The sequence below is a fragment of the Malus sylvestris genome, chromosome 15 (genome assembly GCF_916048215.2).
Source record: "Malus sylvestris chromosome 15, drMalSylv7.2, whole genome shotgun sequence".
Classification (NCBI taxonomy): Eukaryota; Viridiplantae; Streptophyta; class Magnoliopsida; order Rosales; family Rosaceae; genus Malus; species Malus sylvestris.
Genome location: NC_062274.1, coordinates 14759495 through 14778818, shown reverse-complemented (window position 1 = coordinate 14778818; position 19324 = coordinate 14759495). Strand labels below are relative to the sequence as shown.

Genomic DNA, 19324 nt, shown 5'->3' with positions numbered 1-19324 from the left:
CGATTTTTGAATGGCCTCTTCGAATTCTGAGCTCGCCTCTTCGATCTCTGAAATCCCGTTGAGTGCTGATTTTTATAGAGGCATGCAGTTCGTTTCAAAGCACACTTGAATTTTCGCTTGTGAAAACTCCCTTCTTGCACTTCTAAGATCTTGATTTGTCCGATCTCTTCTTTCTTCAACACTTTGAAAATGTCTGGACCCTCCGACCGTCGTTTTGACTTGAATCTTGGTGAAGAGGCAGTCCCGCCTTCTCCAGACAACATATGGCGTCCATCCTTCATATCCCCTACTGGTCCTCTTACCGTTGGGGATTCGGTGGTGAAGAATGATATGACCGCTGCGGTGGTGGCCCGGAACCTTGTCACTCCCAGAGATAACAGACTACTTTCCAAACGATCTGATGAGTTGGCTGTTAAGGATTCTCTGGCTCTCAGTGTGCAGTGTGCAGGTTCTGTGTCTAATATGGCCCAACGCCTATTTGCTCGAACCCGTCAAGTTGAATCATTGGCGGCTGAAGTGATGAGTCTCAAACAGGAGATTAGAGGGCTCAAGCAGGAGAATAAACAGTTGCATAAGCTCGCACATAGCTATGCGACAAACATGAAGAGGAAGATTGACCAGATGCAGGAATCTGATGGTCAGATTTTACTTGATCATCAGAGGTTTGTGGGTTTGTTCCAGCAGCATTTGCCTTCTTCTTCTGGGGCTGTACCGCGTAATGAAGCCTCAAATGATCAACATTCAGTGCCTCCTTCTCCTGGGGTTCCGCCGAGTACTGAGGCGCCACCTGATCGTCCTTGAAGATCCCCTCTTGTAAATTTGATTTGATTTGATTTTTTTTTTTTTTATATTTTATTTTATATTTTATTTTATTTTATTTTTTATTAAATGTATGTATAATGCAAATTTATGTAAAATTTCCAGAAAAATAAATAAAATGGACTTTTATTTCTCTTAATGCTTTTTTTTTTTTTTTAATCATGGTGCCAGACGCACCAACGATAAAACATTTTTTAATTTTTAATTTAATTTAATTTAATTTAATTATATATATATATATATTGCCTTTAATCATGGTGCCAGCCGCACCAAAGTTTAAACATTTTTTATATACATATATTTTTTTTTTTAGAATGGTGTTGATCCAGCACCCAAAACACTTTATAATTATTATATATATTTTTTTTTATTCTTTTATTTTTTATTTATTTATTTTTTCTTTCTTTGCACATGGTGCCTGATGCACCCCTTTTTTTTCACGTGGTGACAGCACCACTTTGTTTTGCTCCACCACCTTTTTTTTTTTTTTTTAATTATATTTTTTTTGTATAAATTCTGATGACGGGATGGGGAATTTGCAGGGATGGACGAAGTCGAGGCAGCATGGAGGATGAAACTCGACGGAGCAGAACTCGCACTGTCCGTCACCGTCGCAGGCGTCGCAGTCACGTGAGAAGCGCATGCTCATGGCTCGGTCAGAGGTGAAGTGCTACTGCTGCGGTTTGACGGAGGAGTGCACGCCGGCATACGTAGCGACGGTGAAGGAGAGGCACCAGGACCGGTGGATTTGTGGGCTCTGCGCTGAGGCGATCAAGGACGAGAAATCGAGGTCGTCGAGGAAGATCAGCACGGAGGAGGCGATGAGGCGGCACGTCAGCTTCTGCGAGGAGTTCCGGATGTCGAGTCCTCTTTGACTACAAAGTTTGCAGGTTCAGTGACCTCAATACGTCCCCATTTATCAACTGCTAGCCTCATCGATCCCTTGAACATGTCAATCCTTGCATTGCGGAGAATTACAGTTGCACCAGGCTTCATCAAGTCAACTTGATCGTTCCTGGCAGTGAAGAGAATGGTCCCAGTCTCGTCCCCAATCAAGCACTCAGAGATTCGAGTCTGGCGAAGGTGCTGCGACACCGATCGGCCCTTCTGCAGCACAGGGTTCGAGCCCAGGACCTTGGCGACGAGCGTGTGGCCGCTGGTCTCCGGCTTGAGCAACTCGACCTTGGTGAACACGGGCTTTCTTAGACCAGGCTTGGCATTGCTCTGCTGGGGTGTCTGAGACGGTGCCGTTTTGGTGGACGTCGTCATTCAAAAACAAGATGAGTTGAGGCATACTTTGCAAGCAGTTCAAAAGCATTGTGGTTTGCAAAGTCTTCAAACTGAACGAGAACTTTCTCCCCGTAATTCTGCTTAACTGCAGTCATGAACTCTTGTAGGAGTTCGGCATATTCCTGCCCAGTAGCCCTCTTTTGCCTCAGCCCTATGTAGAACTCATCATTCAACAGCTTCTCATTGTTTGTACCAACATCAATGGTTACAGGCAAGCAAGCAGAAGGACGAACTCCTCCAAGTGCCGTGTATAGAGCAAGTTTACCCACAGGAATACCCATTCCATGACAGCCAAGATCCCCAAGCCCTAGGATCCGCTCTCCATCAGTGACAACAATGACTTGAATATTCTTCTCAGGCCAGTTCCTTAATACTTCAAGAATCTTGCCCTTTTCTTTCAAACTTATGAAAAGACCCTGTGGTTGCGTAAAGATGCTTCCATATTTCTGGCAAGTTTCACCGACAGTAGGAGTATAGACAACCGGAAGTAATTCCTCAACATGTTCAATAAGAAGCTTGTAGAATAGCTTTTCATTTCTCCCCTGAAGATCAATCATAGCGATATACTTCTGCAGTGGAACTTGATACTGACGGATACTGTTGATCATTTTCTTAACCTGAAGTTCTTGAGAAATAACAATTGGGGGAAGAAGACCACGCAAGTAATGGGCATCTCTCTCTTTCTCTGTGAAAGCAAGACCTTTGTTGTGGTGTGGAGATCGTATCAATGTATATCCACTAGCAACCGAGACACTCCAGGGTGTGACGAGTTGGTCCTCGGTGGCAGTATCCTCACCGTACACGTCTTGTACCCCACCATGGACGGTAGATTTCAGCTCAAACACCTCGGATTCGGCCTTCACGTCCTGCAATGGGTTCTCCATCACAACGCTACCGTTTCGGTCGCTTGTCCGGACTTTTGGGACCACAGCCACCACTTTTAGCGACGTTGACCGCCTCTTCTGGCTCTGAGAGAATGGGCTTGAAGACCCAGCAATGCCCGGTTTCCCCAGAAAACAGCTTCTATTCAAGGACATCATGGCGACGGATTTGTGAAGGGGAGAGTCTTTAGGATCGATGAGCTCTCCTTGCTTGACTCCTTCTCTGTCTCTCTCTCTTATACCTGAAATTTGTGAAACCAAAAAGGAGAGAGAGAGCGCGGGTGGCAAGTGGTGAGGTACGGAGGTCTAGAAGTGTAGCACCGCCTCAAAATGGGACCTGTGATGTCTTCTAACGGACTCGACTCGCTCAGCGGCGCCGGATGGCTCCTCCATGCTCCGGCAACGGCGCCGAGCTTCACTGGAACTCCGGTGACAGCCTTGCCTACCCATTCGCCACGCACCACGTGGAGCTCGACGATGTTGGGCTTGAGGGGTGTACGGACCGAGAAAGAACCGAGCCTGGGCTGGTGCCTTTTGTTACTGCTGGGCCTACACACACACACATATATATATTTCCCTTTTTTCTTTTGAAGAAATTGTATCTTTTTTTTCTTTTTTTTTTTTTTTTTTTTTCGAAGAAACTGTACAAAGAAAATTGCAAATTTTTCTTAACAGAATAAATTTGTAATAAAATTGACATTCTTTAATAAAACATTTATTCTTTTTTTTTTTTAATTTTGATGTGACTGAACTCGAAAAATTGAACATTCGAGCTGCCTACGTACCCCTCCAAAGAAGAGATCAAGTCGTAACGTAGTTCAAAATACATTTTTTTTTCTTGGTATTTTCTTTTGGTGCCATTTGCAGTTTCAACTCGTGCAGACAAGGAGCATTTGGTGCCGTGTTGCAGTTTCAGCTCATGCAGGCAATGAGCGTTTTGGTGTTGCCTTTTATGCTCGTGCAGACTAGGAGCGTTGATGTCGCATTTTATGCTCTTGCGGGTCAGGAGCGTTGATGTTGCCTTTTATGCTCGTGCAGACCAGGAGCTTTGTGTCATGCAGTTTAGACTCGTGCGGGCAAGGAGTTTTGGTTCGTGCAGTTTAGGCTCGTGCGAACAAGGAGCATTGGTGTTGCCTTTTATGCTCGTGCAGACCAGGAGCTTTGTGTCATGCAGTTTAGGCTCGTGTAGGCGAGGAGCCTTGTGTCTTGCAGTTTAGGCTCTTACAGACAATGAGCTTTGGTGTCGTTTGCAGTTTCAACTCGTGCAGGCAAGGAGTGTTGGTGTCGTTTGCAGTTTCAACTCGTGCAGACAAGGAGCGTTGGTGTTGCCTTTTATGCTCGTGCAGACCAGGAGCGTTGATGTTGCCTTTTATGCTCGTGCAGACCAGGAGCATTGTGCCATGCAGTTTAGGCTCGTGTAGGCGAGGAGCTTCGTGTCCTACAGTTTAGGCTCGTGCGGACAAGGAGCTTTGTGTCTTGCAGTTTAGGCTCTTGCAGACAAGGAGCTTTGGTTCGTGCAGTTTAGGCTCGTGCGAACAAGGAGCATTGGTTCGTGCAGTTTAGGCTCGTGCGAACAATGAGCTTTGTGCCATGCAGTTTAGACTCGTGCGGGCAAGGAGAATTTGTGAATTTTGTCAAGCAATCCGGGAGAGGCGTTCCTCACAATTTTCATAGCAAGGAGCTTTGATCGCGTGATTAAAGAAGTCTTCGGGCAAGAAATCGGTCATCGTGATGGGGATGGACGATCTATGTGTCGAAATTTTATCATCTTCAACACGTTCACGTTGCTTTGAAGGTTGACAAGAGTTGCTTTGCCCCCTTTCCGATTGGCGGACTTGTGGAGGAGACGTATGCTTCTTGTGCAATTTCTTAGGAGTGACTTGAGTCCATCCTTCAATTTTGCTTGTCTTGGAGGATGCCCCCAGCGGTTGAGGTGAAAACTTTGAGTCGGAAGAGCCAGAAGTGAAGGTGGTATAGTTTGACTTCACCACATCGTTAAGATCTAGCTCGATGATTCCTTTCTGAGCCAGCTTCATGATGAGATCTTTCAGCACGAAACATTTTTCTGTCGGATGACTGATGAAGCGGTGGAATTTACAGTATCTTGGACTGTCGGTACGATTCATCTCTTCCGGCCGTCTGCACTCAGGCAAACTGATCACCTTCTTGTCCAACAGGTCATCTAACATGGCAACCACATCAGAGTCGGGGAATGGATAAGTCTTCTCCTCAAGCTCCTTCAAAGTGCGTCTACGCATCTCTTGATCACGAAAAGCTTCAGTTTGAATCGCCTTGCCTCGTGTGGATATTTTGACGGGAGATGTGTTGACCGTCATCGCTTCCTTGGTGGGTTTCCATGCAGCCTTTTCCACCTTTGTCCCAAGAACTTTGTCGTTCTTGTAGTCGGCGATCGTTTCTTTCTTCCCATGATGGGCGATGCTCAACTCCATGTCATGGGCGCGAGTGGCCAATTCCTCGAAGGTCCGCGGTTTAATGCCTTGAAGGATGTATTGCAAACCCCATTGCATGCCTTGGATGCACATCTCGATTGAAGAGGTTTCCGAGAGCCTGTCTTTGCAGTCGAGGCTTAGAGTGCGCCATCTGTTGATGTAGTCAATGACTGGCTCGTCCTTCCACTGCTTTGTGCTCGTTAGCTCTAGCATGCTCACAGTGCGGCGGGTGCTGTAGAAGCGAATTAAGGAATTCCCGTTCCAATTGCTCCCAGCTGTTGATTGACTCAGGCTCTAGGTCTGTGTACCACTCAAAGGCGTTTCCTTTCAGCGAGCGCACAAATTGCTTGGCGAGGTAGTCTCCCTCCGTCCCCGCGTTGTTGCAAGTTTCGACGAAATGTGCAACGTGCTGCTTTGGGTTTCCTTTTCCATCAAACTGCATGAACTTTGGTGGTTGATAACCCCTTGGCATCCTTAAGGCATCAATCTTCTTGGAATAGGGCTTCGAGTAGAATAAGGAGGTATGTGAGCTCCCTTCGTACTGTGCCTTGATGGTGTTGGTGATCATCTCCTGCAGTTGCTGGATAGAAAAAGATCCCATGAGTGCCGCTGCTTGGTCTGGCTCCGGCTTCCCATCGATTTTCTTCACCGGGGGTTCTTCGTCTCCGCCAGCTCCTCCCTTTAGTGGATCATCCTCTGGGTCGGGTTTATCGCCGTCATGCGCCTTCAGTCGGTTGACTAGTGCTGCAATTTGCAAGTCTTTCTCTTCCACAGTTCGGGTTAGCCTTGCGATTGCTTCATTCATTTGAGCCAGCTGCTCATCGATTGAAGTTGCTCCAATGGTCATGACTTGCATGGCTGAACTGTCGCTTGAATCGGCATCGGAGAGCATGGATTCAGAGTATTTCCTTGGGCTTTCCCCCCTTGGTGCCCTTAGTGAGGCTAAGGTGATCAAAGGCTCGTGCCTTGGGTGATTTTGTTCCCTTGGCAGAGTTGATGCAGAGGTGAAAGAGGCCGCAGAAGTAGCTCTTGCCATGCTTTGAGTCGTGATGCCCAAAGTGACACCAGTTGCGACGAGGACGCTTTTGTTCTTTGCGCCGGTTGCGGGAACAGTTTGAGCCTTCCTTGATGCCATTAATTTTGGAAGTGCGCTTGAATTTCTTGAACGGAGAAAGAGATGAGAGGCAGAGATTGTCCCACTGGGCGTGCCAATTTGTGAACACGGAAAATTCCTGAAACGAAGGGGACAAGAACGACGTGCACAAACAAATATTTGTATTTGATGATTTTGGGTTCCAATCTCTCTCTAATTTGATCCTCTGATTCGATCTCCGTAAGGTGTTGATTCGTGGATGTTTCGTTGATCCAAGGCGCGTCGAGGCTTGATCTTGGATGAACAGTTGGAAGTTTCTTGGCAGGGCCGTGGGCTTGATCTTTGAAGGTGGATTTGAGCGGATCTTCAAGGGGCTTTTGGGCTTGATCTTGAAGAACAGTGATGAACGGATCTTCAAGGGCTTTTGGGCTTGATCTTGAAGGACGGTTGGATGTGTGGATTTGTCGACGTTTGTTGATCCAAAGGGCCGTTGGGGCTTGATCTTGGAAGAACGATGAACGAAGAACACTTTCTTCAAGGGCCGTCGGGGCTTGATCTTGAAGGTGGATGATTGTTGATCCAAAGGGCCGTTGGGGCTTGATCTTGGATGAACGGATGATGAACGATGGTGCTTTCTTCAAGGGCCGTCGGGGCTTGATCTTGAGAGAGCGATGGACGAAGAACGAAGAGAGCTTTCTTGATTCTTCGGGAACCTGGATGCTTGAGAGCTTCGGAGTTTCAGAGCTTCAGAGCTTCAAGGTGTAATATGAATTGGTTCCCCTAAATGAATGAAATGGGCTTGTATTTATAGAATTTTCCAATGCCTAATTTTGAATATAATATCCCAGATGAAATAAGTCGTTTCTGCCAGGTGTTGACACGTGTCCTATTTGATGACTTTTCCAACTCATTTCAATTTTCGTTGAGTCACACGCTACGTGTAAAATTTATGTAATACATGAGCGTTGACACTTTGATTTATCGGTCAATATTTATTTACGAAATTTCGATGTCTACAATTGATGCTAGTCACTTTTTATCTTTAGCCAGCAACAGCATTTGTAGTTTTGTTAAGAGTAGTCGGATTCGCAGGCATTTTGCTGACAAATAAAAGTTGACCGTTAATCGTTATATTGTCTTGAAAAATAGTTCATTTGTTCTTTGAATTAATAACTTCGAACACATCAACATGATTTCTAATTGCGAACAAAGAAAGATCAGATCAAGAATTTTTTTCTCCTGCTGCTCAAAAATAGTGCTTTTTGGTGATGATAAACACTATGCGGCAATTTTGTAGACTTGGCAAAAATTTAAAACAAATGAAGATTATTTAAGGCCAACTATTTGCATTGTGCAATCCAAACTCAAAGATTCTGTGGCAGAAACAAATGATAAGCGATAAGGAGTTTTTTAGGGGTTTTTAAATTGTGATGGTGATCATATATAATGGAAGCTGTGTTGTTGTCTCCATTCATGCAGTGAGCGAGCAAAGCTTTTAAATCTCTCTCCCTCTCCATTTCCCTTCAACTACTTGATCATCATATACCAAAACAATGGGTGCAAAGATGAAGGTGGTCGCTTCAGACCAAACCAAGACCATCACCAAACAGATCACAGGCATGAAGGGTGGCCTTAGAACCATGCCTTTTATCATCTGTATGCTCTCTTTTACGATCAGGATCTCTGTGCATGATGTTTGTTTTTTATTCGACAAATAAAAACAGATATATGTTCCAGAACCGGACTACTTATGTGACATCCCTAGTTTGTGGTATAATTTTATTTTGAGGATCAAATTAAGGTTTATGTGAATGTTTTTCATGTGCAGCAAATGAGTCATTCGAAAAGGTTGCAAGCTTTGGTCTTCAGGCTAATATGATCTTGTACTTGGTATTTGAATATCACTTCGACGCCGCTACCGGATCTAGCATCTTGTTCTTGTGGTCAGCCTTGTCAAATTTTACGCCTATTATCGGAGCTTTTCTCGCCGATTCTCTCTGGGGTCGGTTTCATGTGATTTCTATGGGAATAATCGTTAGCCTATTTGTAAGCAAATTAAAGTTTGCCCTAATTCTCCATATCATGTTAAGTTGTCACCTATGTTACGTGCACAAAAAAAATTAATCATATTTTTCGTTGCAGGGAATGATTGTGTTATGGCTAACAGCAATACTTCCACAAACAAGGCCACATGATTGCGACCCGTACAAAGAAAAATGTGTTCCGGCAAACACAGCTCAAGTCATGCTTCTCTTCGCCTCATTCGGCCTCATGTCGATCGGAGCCGGTGGCATCAAACCATGTTCCTTGGCCTTTGGTACCGATCAACTGGACAATCCAGACAACCCAAATAACGAAAGGCGCTTGCAGAGCTTCTTCAATTGGTATTATGCTTCAGTTGGAGTCTCAGTCATGCTTGCAGTGACAGTCATTGTTTATATTCAGGATCAAATTGGATGGGTTGTAGGGTTTGGAGTCCCTGTAGGGCTCATGTTCTTGTCCACTGTTTTCTTCTTCTTGGGATCTTCCCTTTATGTCAAAGTTCCTCCGAACAAGAACTTGTCTGCTGGATTTCTTCAAGTGTTTGCAGCTGCTTGGAAAAACAAAAACTCGGCGTTGCCACCAAAGAATTTTGATGCATGGTATAGTCCCAAAGGTTCCAAGTTTGTGGCTCCGACGGATAAACTAAGGTAAAGGGAAAACATTATCTTGTTAATATAATATGCATGGACTTAACTATATATGTCACTAAGCTATCATATTTTATTCCCTAATAGGCATAAAACAAAAACTCTAAAAAGAACAACGTATTTAACGAGTACGTATATATGTCTTCGTATATATGAATCATCACATATCTACCACCGGTTTTATATAATCATGAGCCTATTATATCAATTTTAGCTCGAGCCTGTAACACTGGTTTTACCCTTAACTTCCTCCCCTTCACACCTAGATAACTCACCTCACCTCACATTAACTTATTTAATGAGAGAGATAGACTCATAGTTATATATAGAACCAGTTACACTTAAAAATTTCTCTTCACATGCAAACCATGCATATGACAATTGGTTTTGACTTGATGTATGTATTGATAATTTATATATATGCATATGTATTGGCTCATTTTAGGTACCTAAATAAAGCTTGCATCATAAGAAGTCCTGAAAAGGACATAGGCCCTGATGGTTTGGCCAAAGATCCATGGAGTTTATGCACTGTCAGGCAAGTAGAGGAGCTGAAAGCCTTGATCCGAGTCCTGCCCATTTGGTCTAGCAGCATTATAATCTCAGTTATAATCAGCCAACACGCGTTTCCCGTGCTCCAAGCAAAGTCCATGGAGAGGCATTTGTTTGGCAACATCAAAATTCCAGCAGCCTCATTTTCCGTGTTTGCAATCCTCACTCTCACAATATGGGTGGCCATCTACGACCGTATTATAGTCCCCTTGATATCAAAGTACACGAAAAGGCCACGCGGGCTTAGCTTCAAGCAACGAATAGGGGGTGGACTAGCAATCTCCTGTTTGGCAATGGCAGTGGCTGCAGAGGTTGAGAGGCACAGAAGACAAACAGCAATCCGAGAGGGTTTTTCGAACAAACCGGAGGGTGTAGTCGGCATGTCTGCCAAGTGGATAATCCCACAGCACTGCCTCATTGGACTTGCTGAGGCTCTCAATGCAATAGGGCAACTGGAGTTTTACTACTCTCAGTTCCCAAAGAGCATGTCCAGCATTGCAGTGGCTCTTTTGACGCTAGGGTTTGGAGTTGGGAGCTTGGTGGGGAGTTTGCTTGTTACTATTATCGCTGATGCCACTAGAAAAGGAGGTGTGAGCTGGGTTTCAAGTAACCTCAACAAGGCTCACTATGATTATTATTATTGGATCGTTGCTGGGTTGAGTGTGGTAAATGTCTTTTACTTTTTACTGTGTAGTTGGGCATATGGGCACTGTGAGGATAAAAAGATTTGGGATGAGGGAGAAGGGGAGGCAGAGGAGGAACTGTCCAAGTCCGGGGAGTATGCAGTTATGTTCTCCGCATAAATTAGGTCCCCGATGTTTTTAATTTCTGGGATTGTGTGCACATTAGGGTTTGCATAAGCATAAAACCTTAAATTTATAAATATGTATATACATCCAGTGCTTAGTGTGATTTGTGAGGACATGATATCTGCATATTGTTCGTGTATTATTAGAATATTGCAATTAAATTTGTTCGAATTTACGAGCGGATCGGATTTTTCGCTTGCACGATCTCAATTCATTTTATTTTTTATTTTGTTATACAAGCGATATGTTATATTAAATTTAATTTTTTTAATTTAATATCTCATTTATTTTATAACTTTGTAACGTTTAATGATTAAAATCTCTGTTTTCAAGATCATTCATTAAAAATATGAACCCAGATCCTTTCCGGACAGAAAGAAATTGAGCTCAAAAATCAAATGATCCGGACCATTGAAATTTGATCCAATAACTACAATTATTATAACTTTTAGAAAGCCTCATGTTTGTAGCCGTTTGATCAAATTTTAACGGTCTGGACAATTTGATCCTGAGGCTTAGATTTTTTGAGTCCGAGGGGGATCCAGGTTCTAAAAATATCAACCCTACAAAAAGTCAACAAATTAAACAATTTATGATTTATGTTTTTTTGCATTTATGATTTTCAAGGTAATATAAAAATTGGACGATTTTAATCAACATGTAATATTGCACTAGAAAAACTCGCATGGAATGAATATTCACCGCCACGTGATGTTTTAGAATTTTGATTCAATATTTCAATATAAAGTAAAAAAATAATTACAGATGATATTATTGGTTCGTTTGTAAGTGCATTTAAAATGATTGAAATCACTTTTAAAATGACTCAAAGTGCTTATTGTGAGAACTACTTCACATGCTTTTTCATTAATCATTTGAAATTTTACTAAAAATTGGTTTAAAAAATATTTTCAACCATTTTAAAAGCAGTTCTAAACAAGCCTATGTTATTACTTATTAGAGCAATGCATCACCTGAACCAATGTAACTATGAAAGAGCTTGTTTAATAAGTGCTTTTAAATAATTGAAAGAGTTTTTAGAAAAAATAATTTTTGAGTTCTAAAAGCACTAATTATGTGCTTATTAAGTGATTTTTCATTATTAACTTACATTTTTACAAGAATTGATTCCAAAACATTTTCTTTCAAAACATTTAAAATTACTTGCTAAATGAACTTTAAGTCATTCTTAACTAACTACACACCAAAAATGTCAAAAGAAGAAGAAAACAAATTAAAGACCGGACCCGAAAATATTTATCAAAACCAGTTGAAAAAACCCCTCAAGTCCACCACACCGTCCCTAGTAGTCCTTGATAGCGACTCCTGTACACCAAACTGCGCACCCTATCGTTCATTCTCCACCGTCCGATCAACGGTTAACCGCTAATCAAAAGCAATGGCTCCGATTGCAGTCGGCGATGTTATTCCAGACGGCACTCTCGCCTACTTTGACGAGGAAGACAAGGTCCAATCCGTCAACATCCACTCCCTCGCCGCCCTCAAAAAAGTCATCCTCTTCGGCGTCCCCGGTGCCTTCACCCCCACTTGCAGGTAAAAGCTCGAGTCTTTCGGTTTCCGATTTTATTGGATATAGAATTTTGTGCTAAACCTTACCCACTGTTTGGTTCCCGGGAAAATGGTTGGAAAATGTATAACAAATGAGCCCCGCATTGGTAAAGTTGCTTGCTTCGGTGTGAATTTGTTACTTGTGAAGTGGACGGTTTAGATTGGTGACTGGTTTGAATCGGACGGTTGTAGAAATTTGGATTCTTTTCCGATGATTATTAGTTATTTTTCTGAGAAATCGAGGTTGTTTTTTTAGCTGTGGTTGTACGGTTTGAAGCATTTGCCTGGATTCATTGAGAAAGCAGAGGAACTTAAATCAAAGGGCGTTGAGAAAATTCTCTGCCTTAGCGGTATTACTTCTCACTTAACTGTATTTTCTGTTAATTTCAGTTTACTTGCAGCAATTATGGTATCGCATATAGTAAATGTCGATATGTTTGTCGCGAGTTTCATGCGGGATATAATAATTTGAGGTTAATGCTGAGTTTAGTGATTCCTTTAAGGTCATAGAACTTACATTGAGTAAGGCAAATGCTTCCTGTATATGCTGTTGCAGCTTGTAATGACTAGTTAAGTGTTCCTAGATATTGGTAGATGGTCCTCTGTTGGGATCAAGCGTCGATTGCATTTCTTATCGATTGAGTCAAGAATCTACTGCAGACTTGCGGTTTGCTTTTTCTTATTTCATCCACATTGGACACTAACACACCTTCATAGTAGTTGGTCTCGCAATCACTCTCCCGTTGTCGCTATGCATTGCTGGTTTATTGCTGTTACTCGATGGGGTGCTGTCACAGAGGCTACTAATGAGCTCACGAATGATAGCTTTGTATGTCCATCAACCGCTCATGAGAATGCGCTGCGAATTTGTTTACCGAACTCTTTTATTTTTGTGGTGTACTCAAGGCTTTGATTCGTGTTTGCAGTGAATGATCCCTTTGTGATGAAGGCTTGGGCGAAAACATACCCCGAGAACAAAGATGTTCTTTTCCTTGCTGATGGCTCAGCAAAATACACCCATGATCTCGGCCTTGAGCTAGACCTTCCAGAGAAAGGGCTGGGAACTCGTTCTAAGAGGTTTGCTCTCTTGATCGAAGACCTCAAGGTGAAGGCTGCAAATATCGAGAGTGGGGGCGAATTTACCATCTCCAGCGCCGATGACATCCTCAAGGCTCTTTGAATATTTACATTCCTTCACCCCAAGCTTGCTGCCCCTTGTATCTGAGATTTGTGCCTCCCTTTCTTCAAATTCTCACTTTTGTCAAAATTCCAAATTTAATTCTCACATCTCAACGTAAGGAGTTATTTTGTGATATACGAGGGACACTATTGAAATGATAATAAATGACATTTTGTGATACCGGGACCTAGAGCTCTTTTGTGGAAAATAGATCTAGAAATTGAACGAGATGTTAGAAACAATTTTCAAGTTTTAGGCCTTAAAAACTTGTTTGGTAGGATTATTTTCAAAAACTGAATTCAAGATTAACTTAAAAATACAGTTTATTTTCTAAAAACAGAAAAAGTAAGTTTTTAGAGTTTTTAAACTTAAACTCACTTTTTTCTTTTATCTCCCTCCTCCCCTCTCACTCTAAATATATCTCTCTTTTATTCTCTCTCTCACGCATCTCTTTCTTTTTTTTACCTTTTTCATCTCTTCTCCAATCTGCTCTATTTATTCTCTCGGTTCTTTTTCTCGCTTTTCTTCCTCACTATCTCCTCCGATCTTCTCAATTCTTTTTTTTCCTTTAAATATCTCTTAATTTTTTTCCTCTTCTATCCTCTTTCTCTCTCAGATAGACCTGGCAGTTTTTGACACGACACGGTGACACGATATGAAAACTACACGAAAATAACGGGTTTCGGGTCAACACGATAACTTATCGGGTCACTATCGGGTGACCCGTTAAGAACCCGTTAATAACGGGTTCTTAACAGGTATACATGCGGGTAACACGTGGGTAACCCGTTTCGACCCGTTAAGAAAAAAATTATTTTAATAATTTTAAAGTTTAATTACTAAAAGATTTATTATAAAATACAATAGTCATATTAATATATACAATATATTCTATATTAAATATATAGTTTTGTATTATTATTCTATATAAATTATAAAAAAATAAAAAAAAGTTTTAGTCATTATTTATTTTTATTATGAGAGTTCCTTATTATCATTACTAGGATAAATTTTACATAACATATTCTTGTCCAAAATTAAAATATACTAGTATAGTATTTGTATATGCAAGAACTAAGAAGACATACATACAAGTATGAAAAATGTGAAAGAATATATAAACACTCGTGATTTATCATTATTCCTTCACGAATAGATAATTGTTACACTTATATTATCGTTTAGATTTTTAAAATCCTTCAAACCCTCATGAATAATATTTTTTATTTGAGGGCAAAATTAATAAAATTAATAATAATTATTGTAGAAGTGTAAAAAATGTAAAAAATTATATATACAATCACTCATATATAAAAATGTAAATACTTTAAATTAAAGCTCAAATTTATTCATTACATTCTGATAGGGTCGAGGAGTGTATATGTACAAAATCATCAAAATCGGAACTAAAATAACCGTTAAATTGTGATTTTTCGTTTATAACCGTCGAAAACTTTTGTTCCGTTACGTAATCTCTGAATGTTTGTTTTTTACAATTTTTTACGTTTGCAATCTCGGAATGTGTACAAATAAGTTTGACGGTTGGATCGTTGAAAAAAGTTTCATAGAATGCATATTGCATCAAAACGGTATATTAAACAAACACTTAGAGTTAATATTATACTTCTATTAAGTATAAAATAAATTTTTGTGGTATCCACTAGTGTAAATACTTTAAATTAAAGATCAAATTTATTTATTACATTCTTATAGGGTCGAGGAGTGTATCTGTAAAGAATCATCAAAATCGGAGCTAAAATAACCGTTAAATTGTGATTTTTCGTTTATAACCGTTGATAACTTTTGTTCCGTTACGTAATCTCTGAATGTTTGTTTTTTACGATTTTTTATGTATACAATCTTGGAATGCGTACAAATAAGTTTGACGGTTGGATCGTTAAAAAACGTTTTGTAGAATGCATATTGCGTCAAAATAGTAGATTAAACAAACACTTAAAGTTAATATTATACTTCTATTAAGTATAAAAAAAGATTATGTGGTATCCACTAGTGTAAATACTTTAAATTAAAGATCAAATTTATTCATTACATTCTTATAGGGTCGAGGAGTGTATCTGTAAAAAATCATCAAAATCAGAGCTAAAATAACCGTTAAATTGTGATTTTTCGTTTATAATCGTCGAAAACTTTTGTTCCGTTACGTAATATCTTAATGTTTGTTTTTTACAATTTTTTACGTATGCGATCTCGGAATGTGTACAAATAAGTTTGACAGTTGGATCGTTGAAAAAAGTTTCGTAAAATGCATATTGCGTCAAAACAGTAGATTAAACAAACACTTAGAGTTAATATTATACTTCTATCAAGTATAAAATAAGTTTTTGTGGTATCCACTAGTGTAAATACTTTAAATTAAAGATCAAATTTATTCATTACATTCTTATAGGGTCGAGGAGTGTATCTGTAAAAAATCATCAAAATCGGAGCTAAAATAACCGTTAAATTGTGATTTTTCATTTATAACCGTCGAAAACTTTTGTTCCGTCACGTAATCTCTGAATCTTTATTTTTTATGATTTTTTACGTATGCAATCTCGGAATGTGTACAAATAATTTTGACGGTTGGATTGTTGAAAAAGGTTTCGTAGAATGCATTTTGCGTCAAAACGGTAGATTAAACAAACACTTAAGAGTTAATATTATACTTCTATTAAGTATAAAATAAGTTTTTGTGGTATCCACTAGTGTAAATACTTTAAATTAAAGATCAAATTTATTCATTACATTCATATAGGGTCGAGGAGTGTATCTGTAAAAAATCATCAAAATCGGAGCTAAAATAACCGTTAAATTGTGATTTTTTGTTTATAACCGTTGATAACTTTTGTTCCGTTACGTAATCTCTGAATGTTTTTTTTTTACGATTTTTTACGTATGAAATCTTGGAATGTGTACAAATAAGTTTGACGGTTGGATCGTTAAAAAAAGTTTCGTAGAATGCGTCACATTAGTAGATTAAACAAACACTTAAAGTTAATATTATACTTCTATTAAGTATAAAAAAAGATTTTGTGGTATCCATTAGTGTAAATACTTTAAATTAAAGATCAAATTTATTCATTACATTCTTATAGGGTCGAGGAGTGTATCTGTAAAAAATCATCAAAATCGGAGCTAAAATAACCGTTAAATTGTGATTTTTCGTTTATAACCGTCGAAAACTTTTGTTCCGTTACGTAATCTCTGAATGTTTGTTTTTTACGATTTTTTATGTATGCGATCTCAGAATGTGTACAAATAAGTTTGACGGTTGGATCGTTGAAAAAAGTTTCGTAGAATGCATATTGCGTCAAAACAATAGATTAAACAAACACTTAGAGTTAATATTATACTTCTATTAAGTATAAAATAAGTTTTTGTGGTATCTACTAGTGTAAATACTTTAAATTAAAGATCAAATTTATTCATTACATTCTTATAGGGTCGAGGAGTGTATATGTACAAAATCATCAAAATTGGAGCTAAAATAACCGTTAAATTGTGATTTTTCGTTTATAACCGTCGAAAACTTTTGTTCCGTTACGTAATCTCTGAATGTTTGTTCTTTACGATTTTTTATGTATGCGATCTCGGAATGTGTACAAATACGTTTGACGGTTGGATCGTTGAAAAAAGTTTCGTGGAATGCATATTGCGTCAAAACAGTAGATTAAACAAACACTTAGAGTTAATATTATACTTCTATTAAGTATAAAAAAAGATTTTGTGGTATCTACTAGTGTAAATACTTTAAATTAAAGATCAAATTTATTCATTACATTCTTATAGGGTCGATGAGTGTATCTATAAAAAATCATCAAAATCGGAGCTAAAATAACCGTTAAATTGTGATTTTTCGTTTATAACTGTCGAAAACTTTTATTCTGTTATGTAATCTCTGAATGTTTGTTTTTTACGATTTTTTATGTATGCGATCTCGGAATGTGTACAAATAAGTTTGATGGTTGGATCGTTGAAAAATGTTTCGTAGAATGCATATTGCGTCAAAACAATAGATTAAACAAACACTTAAAGTTAATATTATACTTCTATTAAGTATAAAATAAGTTTTTTGTGGTATCTACTAGTGTAAATACTTTAAATTAAAGATCAAATTTATTCATTACATTCTTATAGGGTCGAGGAGTGTATCTGTAAAAAAATCATCAAAATCGGAGCTAAAATAACAGTTAAATTGTGATTTTTCGTTTATAACCGTCGATAACTTTTGTTCTGTTACGTAATATTTGAATGTTTGTTTTTTTTACAATTTTTTACGTATGCAATCTTGGAATGTGTACAAATAAGTTTGACGGTTGGATCGTTGAAAAAAGCTTGTCATTACGAGTGTTTATATATTTTTTCTATATTTTTTACACTTCTACATTAATTAAAAAACTATTAAAGACTTTAGGTAAGCGAAAATATACTTAAAACAAAATTGCGTTTTTATGTTTTGGATGTGATAATATGGAATGTATATACTTATTTAGTATTATGTTTTTCATTTGATTATTTATTGGTTTAAAATATATTTTCCTTAACGGGTAACGGGTCGGGTCATATTACCTGTTAATATTATCGGGTTGATTTCGGGTCGGGTCATTTTACCCGTTTATTTTAACGGGTGTTACACGACACGACCCGTTAAGATATCGGGTATGACACGAAAACGACACGAACACGGAAAACATGACACGAATGCCAGGTCTACTCTCAGACCTCCTCTTTTTTTATCTTTTTGTCCAGTTTAAGTTGTAAAATTTATAATTTTTAAATCGCAAACCAAACAAGTTTTTGAGTCTTAAAGAAAATTGTTTTCAAGAAAAATTCTTAAGAAATGTTTTGAGAAATTATAAAAAAATTTAAATATGATACCAAACAAGCCTTAACATATCGACCCATTGAGGAGGTCCAACATATATTTGAAGAGGATTTATATGAAATAGAGACGTCAAGGTGACAACATCTCAAGCATTCCATAGCAATGTAATGTCTCAAATTTTGACATTTACGTTTTTTTATGAGTCTCTTTCTCATGTTATAGGTGTTCAATCCCTAAACAACATGTTTAAGCATGTTTACATACTTAGAATTTGAGTTACTCTAATCTTTAACTTTTTCTGTGTTTATTAACACATTGGATATAAATGACTCTAGTTCATTTGTGTTATTTACACACAACATGAAATGTACGTATTATTAAATACTTGAAAAACAAAAGATTAGATTGACTATAACAGCAGTTGATTTTCGCCTTTACACATGACTTGTCTCATTTTAAGTAAATAACACATGCTTTTAAGTATCGAAGTAAACCTCCCTCTAGCTTTTCGTCATTACATATGACTTGTCTCATTTTAAGTAAATAAACAAGCTTTTAAGTATAGAAGTAAACCTCCCTCTAGCTTTTTCAACAGTACACAAAAACACAAGGTCAAAGTTCGCCTTTACACATGACTTGTCTCATTTTAAGTAAATAACACATGCTTTTAAGTATCGAAGTAAACCTCCCTCTAGCTTTTCGTCATTACATATGACTTGTCTCATTTTAAGTAAATAACAAGTTTTTAAGTATAGAAGTAAACCTCCCTCTAGCTTTTTCAACAATACACAAAAATACAACATTTTAAGTAAATAACACATGCTTTTAAGTATCGAAGTAAACCTCCCTCTAGCTTTTTGTCATTACATATGACTTGTCTCATTTTAAGTAAATAACAAGTTTTTAAGTATAGAAGTAAACCTCCCTCTAGCTTTTTCAACAATACACAAAAACACAAGGTCAAAGGTCTTAAATTTCAGGTAGGCGGCTTTGGGTCCACTCCAACAACACCGATACTGTTCTCATTTGGCTGCCTGCTCAATCTGTCAGGCGTGAGGTTTTAATACAAAATGCCTCAGTGTTAGTTAGAGTGAGGTAATTTTATATAAAGAGCTTGTTCTCAAGCCTTTTGGCCAATGTGGGACATAGAAATTCTAACAAAAGGG

At 38.6% G+C, this 19324-nt stretch overlaps 4 protein-coding genes across 7 annotated transcripts; 2 read left to right on the top strand and 2 right to left on the bottom strand.

Annotated features, from left to right (window-relative positions):
* Window positions 1-1653: 1653 nt before the first annotated feature.
* LOC126604755 (uncharacterized protein At4g28440-like) lies at window positions 1654-2092 on the bottom strand. The gene has a single exon (XM_050272062.1). The coding sequence runs from the start codon at window positions 2086-2088 to the stop codon at window positions 1654-1656; it is 435 nt and encodes a 144-aa protein (XP_050128019.1). The 5' UTR covers window positions 2089-2092.
* Window positions 2093-2190: 98 nt separating this feature from the next.
* Window positions 2191-3149, bottom strand: LOC126602706 (NADP-dependent malic enzyme 4, chloroplastic-like). Its single transcript, XM_050269603.1, has 2 exons — window positions 2254-3149; window positions 2191-2194 (listed from the first exon to the last, which is right to left on the bottom strand). The coding sequence occupies exons 1-2, from the start codon at window positions 3147-3149 to the stop codon at window positions 2191-2193; spliced, it is 900 nt and encodes a 299-aa protein (XP_050125560.1).
* A 4937-nt stretch (window positions 3150-8086) lies between these two features.
* On the top strand, window positions 8087-10578 carry LOC126602705 (protein NRT1/ PTR FAMILY 1.1-like). Its single transcript, XM_050269602.1, has 4 exons — window positions 8087-8189; window positions 8362-8579; window positions 8676-9223; window positions 9669-10578. The coding sequence occupies exons 1-4, from the start codon at window positions 8087-8089 to the stop codon at window positions 10576-10578; spliced, it is 1779 nt and encodes a 592-aa protein (XP_050125559.1).
* A 1319-nt stretch (window positions 10579-11897) lies between these two features.
* LOC126604757 (peroxiredoxin-2-like) lies at window positions 11898-13511 on the top strand. Of its 4 annotated transcripts, none has more exons than XR_007616730.1 (4): window positions 11898-12138; window positions 12410-12503; window positions 12871-12982; window positions 13080-13228. XR_007616730.1 is itself a non-coding variant. In XM_050272064.1 (3 exons), the coding sequence occupies exons 1-3, from the start codon at window positions 11984-11986 to the stop codon at window positions 13331-13333; spliced, it is 489 nt and encodes a 162-aa protein (XP_050128021.1). In that variant the 5' UTR covers window positions 11900-11983; the 3' UTR covers window positions 13334-13511. The 4 variants fall into 4 exon arrangements, 1 of the variants encoding a protein (XP_050128021.1); XR_007616731.1 differs by having other exon boundaries at window positions 11899-12138; window positions 12874-12982; XR_007616732.1 differs by lacking the exons at window positions 12871-12982; window positions 13080-13228 and adding an exon at window positions 12710-12844 and having other exon boundaries at window positions 11900-12138.
* Window positions 13512-19324: the final 5813 nt, after the last annotated feature.

Bases quoted from the DNA above. Each gene is read 5' to 3' on its own strand.
- LOC126602705 (XM_050269602.1), top strand. From the start codon at position 8,087: ATGGGTGCAAAGATGAAGGTGGTCGCTTCAGACCAAACCAAGACCATC. The intron at 8,190-8,361 runs GTATGCTCTCTT...TTTCATGTGCAG, and splicing joins AACCATGCCTTTTATCATCT to CAAATGAGTCATTCGAAAAG. The intron at 9,224-9,668 runs GTAAAGGGAAAA...GGCTCATTTTAG, and splicing joins GCTCCGACGGATAAACTAAG to GTACCTAAATAAAGCTTGCA.
- LOC126602706 (XM_050269603.1), bottom strand. From the start codon at position 3,149: ATGATGTCCTTGAATAGAAGCTGTTTTCTGGGGAAACCGGGCATTGCT.
- LOC126604757 (XM_050272064.1), top strand. From the start codon at position 11,984: ATGGCTCCGATTGCAGTCGGCGATGTTATTCCAGACGGCACTCTCGCC. The intron at 12,138-12,422 runs GGTAAAAGCTCG...TGTGGTTGTACG, and splicing joins TGCCTTCACCCCCACTTGCA to GTTTGAAGCATTTGCCTGGA. The intron at 12,504-13,079 runs GTATTACTTCTC...TCGTGTTTGCAG, and splicing joins GAAAATTCTCTGCCTTAGCG to TGAATGATCCCTTTGTGATG.
- LOC126604755 (XM_050272062.1), bottom strand. From the start codon at position 2,088: ATGACGACGTCCACCAAAACGGCACCGTCTCAGACACCCCAGCAGAGC.